The sequence below is a fragment of the Coenobita brevimanus genome, chromosome 57, assembly GCF_032717465.1.
Source record: "Coenobita brevimanus isolate Jiangsu-jjx chromosome 57, ASM3271746v2, whole genome shotgun sequence".
Classification (NCBI taxonomy): Eukaryota; Metazoa; Arthropoda; class Malacostraca; order Decapoda; family Coenobitidae; genus Coenobita; species Coenobita brevimanus.
In genome coordinates this window covers 16,434,804-16,447,289 of record NC_137010.1, presented here as the reverse complement: position 1 = coordinate 16,447,289, position 12,486 = coordinate 16,434,804, and the positions used below count along the sequence as shown (strand labels likewise).

Genomic DNA, 12,486 nt, shown 5'->3' with positions numbered 1-12,486 from the left:
AGTGGTTGGGGACGTATGTCCATCTTATCCCGATCGCACGTTCTCTTCTCGCGCCTCTATATGGTCTCCCCTTGGTATTACCCCATACCCATCTCGTATTTCATATATATATATATATATTGAAATACCACCTGTGATGAGACACCACCAGGACTTCGCGACCCCCACCTCAGGGGGAGACCAAGGAGGGGCTTCAAGGGTGCGCGCGCTACCTAGGCAGTATGGACCTATGTCCCCTACTACCTTGCGCCCTTATTCCCCACAACGGACCCAATCAAAAGGACTCAGTGTTAGGGCATTACCCTCTAGGCAGACCAGCCCTCACCAAGTTCGGGATGGGGCTGAATACTCAGTCCCAGACAGCGCCCGAGTGATGGTCACTAGCTGCACTAGGAGATGGCCACTAGCCACTCACTAACTGCATCCTCCCGTTCTGCAGGGACCATTGACGGCCACTAGCTGCACTAGTTGAGAGACGGCCACTAGCCGCTCTCCTCCTGTAGCTACCCCAGGGAGCTGGACCTTGGTGTTGGCCATTAGCCACACCAGCAGACAGGTGACGGCCACTAGCTGCACTGTGCCTGCCATCCCCTCTGCTGCAAGGACCTTGGTAACGGCCATTAGCGGCACCAGTGAGCAGGTGATGGCCACTATCCGCCCTCAGCCTGCAGTCCACCCGGAGAACAAGGCCCTGGCGACGGCCACTAACCACACTGGAGGACGGGTGATGGCCACTAGCAGTGCCTCCCCTCAAACGACCTCAGTGATGGCCACTAGCTGCACCTCTGGACAGGTGACGGCCACTAGCCGCACTTTGCCCTCAGTCCTGCTAAGAAGTTGGACCCCGGTGATGGCCACTAGTTGCACTGACAGGATATCGTCCCCTGTTGTCCTTGGGACCTCGACAACAATCACCAGCCGCATCAGGGAGAGACCAGCCACCATCTGTTTCTCGCCCCCTATGACTTCCCCTTAGGAGGACATCCCTTGCTCAGCCCGCCCTTCCTGTGACCGAGTGGGACGCCCCTCCTGTTCTCCCCACAGAGGCAGCCCCCAGGAGGAACTACCCTGTCTGCAGGAGGTCTTGCAAGGCCCCATCATGACCCTGAGAGTGAGAGCAGTGCAGCCGGTGCCCAGACGAGACCACCTGCTGTCGGACTCCCAGAGGAGAGGATGCTGCAGCCCACACCTGACGGCTACCTGACCCTAGGGAGACCGCAGTCCCAGTACTCCCTGAGGTGCCTCTCGGTCCCCCGGGTGCGACCTTCCCAGCCTCAAAGGATGATGACCTTCTCTTCAGGGTGTGCGCAGACAAGCATGCCTACTCTCTCTCTTTGGTCCCAGCCCTAGGAACCGAACATGCTACCGAGGCCCCACTGGAGAATGGCCACCCTCCACGCTGCCCAGCAGCCCCCAGAAGACGACGCAGACCCTGCAAGCAGTCCCGTGCTTCCTAAGGGAAGGTACACCTGTCGACGGGACCCCTCCCACATCCAGCCGACGCCTGTAGGAGCCCAGGATTTCAGCAGGCCTGTAGAGACCATCCTGTCCCGAGACTGACTTTGTACCCAGACAGTGTATTGTGCCTTTGTTATATTTACATTTTATCTAGTGGTTGTGAATTTAAGATAATACACGTGTCAGGTTGTTTGCTCAGAGTTTTGATGCCCTGTTCTTCTCGTACTGTATTCTAGTTCCGGTCTCGAAAGAGAACCCCGGCCCGGCAGCTAGTTTTTTAGGGCGAGGAGTCGACCTAAAAACACCTAGGATAACATTGGTGGCCAGTGGTGGTTCTTGACCCTAGCAAAATACAGGGAGGAGCAAAACAGGCAAATTAACAAAATGGCGACCAAACCTCATGAGCAGTTACCCATATTCGACCCCGAACAATGTGATATTAACACATACCTGTCCAGGGTCAAACCACTCCTGGACATAGGGTTTGAAAATGACAGACAGAAGATAGCAGTTACCCTGCCTCACCTGCCCAAAGCAGTGGCCAGTATTGCACCTAAGATCGTCCCAAACCTGACATGGGCGTATTTCACTCAAATAGTGACCTAGGCCATCACACCATCCCTACAACAGTGACCTGGATGATACACTTATCCAGGCAAGGCAGCTCATCACCACCGCATACCCAAAGCCGACGCAGCAACCCAGGAGCAGCACATGTTTAACACACTCCTAAGGATCCTCCCCAGTGTTGTCAGAGAATATTTTATAATACATGACCCAACGGAGGACCAAGACCGAGACATCCAGCTGGTATGATGTCTCCTGGCCGCCCGCTCCACCCCGCAACACATTGGCGCCATGGGTAAATTTCCAACTCAAAAGACGGCACCTCACCACAAACCCCAGCCGCCTCCAGCCCATGCAAGTTCTCCTCCAACACCCAATTTACCCAGGACACACCCCACCAACAAGCGCCCCACCCCCAAGGACAACAGAAACCTCATTACCATCAATCTGCGGGAATTCTCTGCATGCAGCCACAGATGTCCCCTCCACAACATCCGAGAACAGTTAAAAGTCACCTGGCGCAGGACAGCCACCCAGGGGCGCCGAAAACTTTCCTCCCTGGATAATGAGGGCGCCGAGGACTAAGCCTGAACGGCAGAATGCACCAACCCTGGGGAAGTAGAGCCAAAGGAAGACGAAATCCCGCAGCAGCTGGATTTTCAGGCCCGCCCCTGCACCTCCCCATGGTGGCAGGGGGCCACCTCACAGAGATACCGCCCCCCAGTCTACTGTTCAACAACATGAGACTGAGTGGGGTGAAGGCGAGGCTGCTGGTCAATACAGGAGTGGCCAGATTTTGCCTCTACACCCATTTTTACTCCTGTCACAAATCAACTTTTGGCCCGCTTTTCCCCACTTCAGCTCACCTCGTAGATGCGGGGGAGGGCCGCCTGCCCATGTGCAGGGAAACCCGGGCCCTGTGAGCCGACACCCACAAACAAGTGGATGGAAGACTGATGATAGGGAGATGATACAGAGAGCTGGAGCTCCAGTTTCATCAGCCCTCGGGACTAGTTCTTGACCATCCCCCTTTGCTGAACTTTTTCAGTGCTTCTTTAACATAGAAAGTAGGCCAGCATCCTCATCAATACAAGTTTCTCCAACTGTCAACACCTTGAAACTACATGCGCAATACACACTACACTTCCTTTTCAAAATCAAAAACAGTAAAATGGCTTCAAAAAATAAGGCCTCGGAGTCCCCACGGGGGGGGGGGAACCAAAAATTCCCCGACCATCCGCCCTCTCTCCCGGTGACGATTCGGAGAGATACCTGGAACCACTGTCTGACTCACTTCTTCATGTCTGCAACATTTGCGGCCTTTCCTCTAACTTTCTGTCGAACACAACCTCTCCTCCTCTAGACCTTACTTTCTCTTCTTGACTGAGACTCAGCTGTCTGTGGTAACTGACAGCAAACCCTTTTCTGTGTCCTCCTACTATCTCTGTACTCATTTCAAAGCCAGAGGTGGATGTTGTGTATATGTACACAACAATTTATCTTGCTCTCGTGTTTCTGAACTTGATTAATTTGAATTCTCTACTCTCTGCCTTCGGCTTTCCTGTCATTCTCAGACCAAATATATCTGCGTTGTTTACTTATCCCCTAATTCTACTATCAAAAATTCTTTGACTATCTTACTTGTACGACTGAACACATTCTATCCATTTCTTCTTCCTCTGAAATCCCCATTCTAGGAGATTCCAATGTTCACCACCACCTTTGGCTCTTCTCTTCTTTCACTGATCCACCTGGTGAACAAACCTAAACCTACCCGTATCCCTGACCGCCTTGGAGAGAGCTCCAACATACTTGACCTCTTCCTTACAACTAATCCTTATGCTTACACTGTTAATCTGTCCTCTCCGTTGGGCCCCTCCGATCACAACCTTATTACCTCAACCTGTCCTATCGCTCCGGTACGGCCTGTGGACCATCCAAAGAAACGTTGTCTGTGGCATTTTGGAGATGCAGATTGGGAGGCCCTCAGGCAGTACTTCTTTGATTTTCCATGGAATGATTATTACTTCCATGGCCGGGAGCCATTTGAGTGTGCCTTGCGCATTACGGAGGTTATTCTCTCGGGCACGGAAGCATACATTCTTTCTCATATCCTTTGACTAATGTAAGAAGCCTTGGTCTAATCACGCTGTTCTAATGCTGTCTGCAACAAGGAGAGGACCTATAAAAGGTGCCAGAGCCAGCCCGACCCTGAATCACATCTTTTTTATGTTTCTTCCCGGAATTGTGCCAAGTCTGTTCTTCACTTTGCTAAAAAATAATTTCATCCGCACTAAAGTGCTCTCAACTCTCCAACTCGAATTCTTCCCGCTCCTTCTTGCATCTTGCCAAAAACCTTTCTAACAACTTTACCTCTTCATCCTTCCCTCCTCTTTTCTATTTTGATGGCTCTGTAGTTATTTCTTCTACTGCTACAGCAGATCTCTTCACTCAGACTTTCTCTTCCAATTCGACCTTAGACGATTCCGGTGCTGTCCCTCCATCACCTCCCCCCTCAGGCGTCCTCATGGCTGACATAATTTCTTCAGCTGATGTATTTTCTGCCATCACTGGCCTCAATACTAACAAGGCATATGGGCCTCATGGAGTCCCTCCTGTTGTCCTCGAGAACTGTGCTTCAGTGCTTACACCCTGCCTAGACAAACTCTTTCGCCTTTGTCTGTCAACTTGTACCTTTCCTTCTTGCTGGAAATTTGCTCTCATTCACCCAGTCTCAAAGAAGGGTGACCGTTCCCAACCCTCTAACTATCACCCAATTGCTTTAACATCCTGTGTCTCAAAAGTTTTCGAGTCAATTCTTACCAGAAAAAATTTAAAGCATCTTTCCTATCACAACCTTCTTTCTGATCATCAGTATGGGTTCCGTCAGGGACGCTCCACTTGCGATCCCTCTCACCTACCTTTCAGACTCCTGGACATCCTCCTTTCGAGACTTTGGCGAAAGCTTTGTCATTGCACTTGACATCTCAAAGGCTTTCGATCGAGTCTGGCATAAATCTTTAATTTCCAAACCGCCCTCTTACGGTTTCTATCCTTCTGTCTGTGCCTTCAACTATAGCCTCCTTTCTGGTCGTTCTATAGCTGCTGTTGTAGATGGCCATCGTTCTTCTCCTAGGTCTATGAACAGTGGTGTTCCTCAGGGTTCTCTTCCTTTTATTCATCAATGACCTTCTAAGCTGTGCATCTAACCCTATCCACTCGTACGTTGATGATTCCACCCTTCACCTTTCCATCTGGTTCCCGCAACGTCCATCTCAGCAGTTAATTCAACAAACAAGGGATGAGGCTATGGCACACCTAGTGTCTGACTTGACTCGTATCTCTGACTGGGGTAAAAATAATCTTGTTTATTTAATCCATCAAAAACTCAGTTTTTACACTTATCAACGCGACACAATCTTCCACAGGAATACCTTCTAATGTTTTATAAAATCCAGCTCAGTCCTGCATCTTCCTTGAACATGCTTAGGGTTTCATACACTCGGGACTTATCTTGGAAAAATCATATTGCATCTCTTGTAAAATCTGCTTCCAAGAGTCTAGGTGTGCTAAGCCGACTCTGCCTTCTTAACCCCTGCACAGTTGTTGACCTTATACAAGGGTTTTATTCGCCCCTGTTTAGAGTACAACTCTCATGTGTGGGGAGGCTCCCCACATACAGCTCTTCTCAATAGGGTGGAGTCAAAGGCTTTTCTTCTCATCAACTCTCCACCTCTTACTGGCTCCTTTCAACCTCTATCTCTTTGCCGCACTGTCGCGTCTTTATCTCTTCTATCCCTACGTCAATGGTCATTGCTCCTTTGAACTGTCTGCTTGCATCCTTCCACCTCTACGGCGGGTGAGTAGCACCCGTCTAGCAACAAACTCTCATCCCTTTTCTGTCCAGCTCTCTAATGCAAGAGTTAACCTTTACTCCCAGTCCTTCATTTATGCAACAGGTCAACTCTGGAACTGTCTCCCTCTGTCTGTATTTCCTACTTCCTATGATCTCTAGTCTTTCAAACGCAGTGTGTCCAGGCATCTCGAAATGGAATGAACGGATCTTGACTTTGGCTCTCTTTTGCATTGTTTTTGTTTTTCTCTTGGAAGGAACAGTCTGCGGGCTCGTGGCCTTTGGTTCTTTCTTTCTTGCATAAAAAAAATAAAACTCGGCCCAACACAAGTTCATTGTTTTTTACTCGACCTGCCGTGCATATGATGGTTATTTGGGACTGGACCTCTTGCAGAAGCTACGAACAAGCATCGATTGTCACAAACGATACCTCCAGTTCCAGAAGCCACCTCCCCCAGTCAATCTGCACGGCAGGCACCGACCCACCCCTCTCTCACCCTACTCCCACCGCCATGCGTCCTCCAACCCACCCCCCACCACCCCCCATCACCCCTCCACACCCCACCTTCCCAGCAACTATTGCCTCCATCCCGACAATTCCACCCCAGCCTGGCTACACCTGAACAGGCCCACCGGAGCCCCCGTTTTGTTCTTCCCCAGCCTGCTGCCCGGAACCCTCTCGGCCTGCTTACAGTCCCCCACCTTCTTCCCCCCCACATTGGGACAGTACGAATCACAAATATCTCCACTACTCCCCTCACTTTGCCTAAAGGATTAGTGGTGGGCGAAATGGAAGGAGTCGAGCCTTGTGCCACCCCCTCTTCCCTACCGCAGGTACCTGAACACCTCTCACCCCACCAAGCAGTCAGCCTCCACCACCTCCACTTGGACTTCCAAGACCTCTTCGCGTCAGGACCTGCCGTTATCAGCCATACCACGTACCTGACACATGAAATCCACATCACAGGACCACCAATTCACCAACCATCATGGCAGAAAAACCCCAAACAACGAGCTGAGGAAGACTGGCAGGTCCAGAAAATGCTCGAGATCGGCGTCATATCACCTTCTGCCAGCCCGAGGTCCTCCCTTGTCATGTTGGTTAAAAAGAAAGACGGAACCATGCATTTCAGTGTGCATTACAGACGACTGAATGATGTTACCACCAAGGATGCCACCCCCCTTCCCAGGATAGACAACTCCCTTGACTCCCTGTATGGAGCATCCTGGTTCTCCATCCTGGATCTCCAGTCGGGATACTGGTAAGTCCCTGTACACCCCGACGACAGGGGAAAAACGGCCTTCTCCACCAGCAACGGAAAACACCGTGAGTTCAACATCCTACCATTCGGACTCTGTAACGTACCTGCTACGTTTTCCAAATTAATGGAGTCAGTCCTCAGCGGCCCTACCTGGGAAATCTGCTTGGCATACCTAGACGACGTAATCATTTTCAGCCAGACATGGGCCGATCACCTCCAGTACCTTAAAAAGGTCTTCCTGTGCATCCGCCAGGCTGGCCTCAAACTCAGACCATCAAACTGCGTTCTGGCTGCCTGAACTGTCTCCTTCCTGGGCCACGTTATCTCGAAGGAAGGAATATCACCTGACCCTGACAAGTTGCACACCATCACAGATCTCCCCCTACCCAGAGATGTCCACAAGATCTGCGCCTTTCTAGGCTTCACCTCTTGCTACCTGTGCTTTGTGAAAGGATTTGGAGACATTGCCAAGCCCCTCCACGACATGACCAAAAAGGGCGAGCCTTTCACCTGGACCGACAAGTAGAGAGCGGCATTCCACGACCTCAAAACCAAGCTCATCACTGCCCCGATCATCGCATTCCCCGACTACACCCTCCCATTCCGTTTATATTCGGATGTGTCCCTGATAACAATCGGCGCCATCCTCGCCCAGATGCAAGAAGGGCAGGAGCACATTATCACCAGCGCCAGCCGCATCCTCAACCAAGCCAAGAGAAACTACATTGCCACCAAACGAGAATGCCTAGGCATCGTATGGGCACTGGAGCATTTTCTAGCCTACCTCTCAGGTACACACGTTACCATCATCACTGACCATCAATTGCTCCAGTGGCTATGCCAGTCCAGCACCCACAACGCCCAACTCATCAGATGGAGGGAGACCCTTGAGGAGTTTGACGACGAGATATCCTATCGCCCCGGCAAGCTACTGATTAACTCCGTCCATGCTGAGCCCAGCCTAGTACAACAGTGGCACAACAAGGTTCACCCTCACTGGATACCGCCACAGGTACTCTCCAAGCTCCACCAACAAGGCAATTACCTGTTCACCCAGTCGGGTCATATAGTGCTCGACCACGAAACTGCCCTCAACACCATGACCCACCTCCACTCAATGGGATTCATCTCGGCACAAAGAAACTTTTACAAGTATTCAACGATGCCTACTGGACCCCCGGCCCCTCCAACCTGACCAAGCAAGCCACCCAGGCCTGCCGAGCCTGTGCGCTAGGCAAGAACATCACTCGCACACCTGGCCCTTTGGGAAGCATCACCACCCACAAGCCGTGGCAACTGTTGTCTGTGGATGTAGTAGGCCCCTTTCCACCTAAAACTGGCTACAAATATATCATCACCTTTGTGAACAGATACTCGAAGTTCCTTCTCGCCTGCCCGGCCAAGGAACACCACTGTCGTCATGGCCAATGTCCTCATCCGCCACATCTTCCCGTGCTTTGGCATTCCCCAAGCCCTGCACTCAGACAATGCCCCCGAGTTCACTAGCGCAATATGGCGAGAACTCGCCACCATCTTTGGCTACCGCATTTCACACTCCTCTCCCTACTGGCCCCAGGGAAACGGAATATGTGAAAGGAGCCATTGCACCCTCCTCAACCAGGTGTGGGCTCGCATAGAAGAGACCAAAAATGAAGACTGGCCAGCCCACGTCAAGACTGTGCAGTGGGGGATGAATTCCTGCCCATGGGACGATGACATCTCCCATCACGAACGAGTATTCAGGGAGGCCCCCCCTCCTACCGTTGCGACAGTACCTACAGCCCCCTTCCACATCCCCCACGTCTGACCCCGTTCACCACCTCAAGAGGCGACTGCACCACTTACAGAAGCAGCAGGACCTACAACCAGACACCGCCCCCTCCAACCAATACAAACCAGGTGATTCGGTAGTAGTGCCCATATTACCAACAGCCAACAAAGTCTCATCCCTGTTCATGGGACCCTACACCATCACCCACGTCCCCAATGCCTACCAAGTCACCATCGATTACCACAACACACCACACACTTACCGTAATCGTCACGTATGCCCATTCCCAACGAACACATCCCCGTGACACCACCCCCCCTACCTCTGCCCGCCACACCACCTCACCACCACCCGTCACCCCAAGCTCCCTGTCAGAATCATACACCTCTTACTTCACGCCCTTCTCCTCCCTACCTTCTTCTCCCACTCCCTCCCCTTCAGTCAGCTCCCCCACTACACCTTACATTTCAGATCCCGCCACCACACCTCCACTGCACATCCACTCAGCCGGCTCCAGGACACCCAGCCCACCCCCGACTACCCCACGGCATCTCCAGCACCGCACACTACCCTCAGCCACCTCCACACCCACACCAGCTCCCACCCTGTCTCATCTTATTCCACAGGCTGCCCCAAACCATCCACCCACTCCCCAACCACCACCCCTGCCACCTCACCACCACATACCCGGACCACCTTAGCATGTGCCACCACCACACCGCGAAACCGCGCTCTCCCCTCACCACCTACACCCACCCTCACCAGTACCACCACCCGATTCCGCCGCCTCATGCCCACCGGCCAGATACTCTACCTCACCATTGCCCACTCCCCCAATCTCACCTACACCACCAGGACAGCCCACCCCTACCCTCCACATGCCTAACACATCCTCCATAACACTACCTCTACACCAGGCGCAGTGGAAACTCTCGCCAGCCCCACTCCCCAGGGAGAAGAGCTGCACCTATCCTCGACGGCTGCATAAAACCCCGACCACCTCACCAGTCGCTAGCACTCAGCTAGGGAGTTCCGACCACCCACCATCACCAACTATGAAGGTACAGCATGTCACTTGGTCCCCAGCCCACGAGAAGAAACGGCGCATCCTGGAACACACCACCTCCTCCAGCTCCTCCAGGAGACAGCCCAGACCTCCACCTTGTACATATGCACACCACCAGACCCAGATACAGCCACCCCCCACTGGACTGCCCTCTTCCATCACCTTACACCAGCCCACAGTACCACCACCATGGACACCTACTACCTCCAGCCACGGGGACATGACTTCTCCCTCCAAGATAGTGGTGAAATACCAACCACGATGAGGTACCACTGGGACGTCGCGATCCCCACCCCAAGGAGAGTCCACGGAGGGGCTTCGGGGGTGCACGCACTACCCAGGCAGTATGTGCCTATGTCTCCTACTACCTTGTGCCCTTATTCCCTGCAACAGACCCAACCGAAAGGACTCAGTGTTAGGGCATTACCCTCCAGCCGGACCAGCCCTCCTGAGGTTCAGGGTGGGGCTGAATATTCGGTCCCAGAGAGCGCCCGACCGATGGCCACTAACAGCACTAGTAGAGAGACAGCCACTAGCTGCTCACTAGCTGCATACCCCCCCCCCTCTGCAGGGACCAGTGATGGCCACTAGCCGCTCTCCTCCTGTTGCTGCCCCTGGGAGTTGGACCTCAGTGACTGCCATTAGCTGCACCAACAGGCAGGTGACGGTCACTAGCCGCACTGTGCCTGCCGTCCCCTCTCCTCCACGGACCTCCGTGACGGCCATTAGCCATTCATGTCAGGCGAGTATATTCATCCTGTGATATACTGTGTCATAGGCTATACTATGTGCAAACCTCTGTGTGTTTTATAATGAGATGTATCTAGTGTCATTTGTCATAGTGTATTCAGGCTCTCCTGTGTGTACTGTATCGTGATATATTTAGTGTAAGTGTGCTTTTTATTGTACTGTGTCATCAAGTGTACTTATATTTTGTATAGGTTTGCCCATATAGGCTACATGTGTGTGAATTGTCGTACTTTGGTTGTCTGGTAATATAAGTGTAAATCTGGTTAGCCGGTGTTGGAGCCATTAGTACTATGCCCTCATCATAACCCCATCAAGAACATTTTCTTTTAAGAAGACCTTTTAACTGATGCAGGAGAAATTGTGGTTCGGCCATGCTGACTGTTATGATTAATCATATTCCAACTCATAAGCTTAAAGACACTTCCAGCACAAGTGGCGAGCCATAAGCACTCATGGCAAATCACTACGACTGACGTTGGATTCCTAAGGATTTAAAGTAGAAATCCCCCATTTTGTTGGTTTATGGCAAACTCATAGCGCTGTGACTAAAATGCCCGCCGCCGGACCACCCACCCCGCCACCCCCTCACCCCACCACCGGGCCACCACCACCCCACCACCCCAGGAAGAGACAGCGGGGGGGCTAATGACCCAGGGCAAGAGGGTCACCCGCCCACTACTGACCTGTGCCCCTTTTCCCCGCAACTGCCCTGACACCAGGTGAACAAGGATCGGAAACGACCTTGCAGGCGGGACAACCATCGCCAGCAGTGGGGTGGGACTGAACAAGATTCAGTCCCAAGTAACGTTTTGGCGACAGCCATAGTTACCCCGTCAAGGGCAGGAGGCCCTTTAGTGCGCCACGAGGTGTCCATACCCTCCACCACGTCTAGGGCAAGAGGCCCTTCAGTGTGCCACGAGGTATCAGTGCCCTCCGCCACATCCAGGGCAGGAGGTCCTACAGTGCGCCACGAGGGGTCAATACCCTCAGCCACATCCAGGGCAGGAGGCCCTACAGTGCGCCACAAGGGGTCAATACCCTCTGCCACATCCAGGGGAGGAGGCCCTTCAGTGCGCCATGAGGTTCCAGTACCCTCCGCCACTCCAGGGACAGGAGGCCCTAGTAGAAAGCGAAAAGTGGGTCCCAGGGTAAAGAGACCTGGAGCCACAGCTGTGACAGACCCAGGAGAGAGAGTCGCCTCTGTGCTTCCCTCCCTGTATGTAGGAGAGGACACGGTCTCCGTGTAGGCTACACTCCACCTACCACGTTCCCCTGCGGGAACTGCTCGACACCACCCGGGAGAGTTGCCCCGGAGGTGTCACCAGAGTGGAGGCAAAGTCCGAGACCGGACCTGCCTCCCACTCCTGGGAGATCTCTGTCTTCCTCAGGCACCAGTAGGAGACGAGGCCACAGTCCAACCCTGACGGCGCGTCCCCTGGCAGACAATCGTAGCCCCAGGACCCCCAGGCGAGCCCAGCAGACTACAGGCGAGGGTAACCCTGACCCCCTCACCCCGCGGAGCCGCCGACGCCAGACCCGCCTCCTCCAGCTGTTTGGCCCCAGCCCCGAGGGCCACCTCTCAGGTCGAGGCCCCCAGACAGGCGGGCCTCCCTGCACCCCACCGACGAGACCCTGAGGTAAGGGTCTCCCTTCAGGTCGAGGCCCCCAGATAGGAGGGCCTCCCTGCGACTCACCGACGGCCCGGACCCGGGCAGTGACTTCCCTGAGGGTAGTGTGTTGCCCGTTACAGGTAGAGTCC

At 53.2% G+C, this 12,486-nt stretch overlaps 1 protein-coding gene across 1 annotated transcript; it reads left to right on the top strand.

Moving 5' to 3' along the window:
• The first annotated feature begins 7,795 nt into the window (after nt 1-7,795).
• LOC145401910 (uncharacterized) lies at nt 7,796-8,335 on the top strand. Its single transcript, XM_080274015.1, has one exon. The coding sequence runs from the start codon at nt 7,796-7,798 to the stop codon at nt 8,333-8,335; it is 540 nt and encodes a 179-aa protein (XP_080130141.1).
• The last annotated feature ends 4,151 nt before the right edge of the window (nt 8,336-12,486 follow it).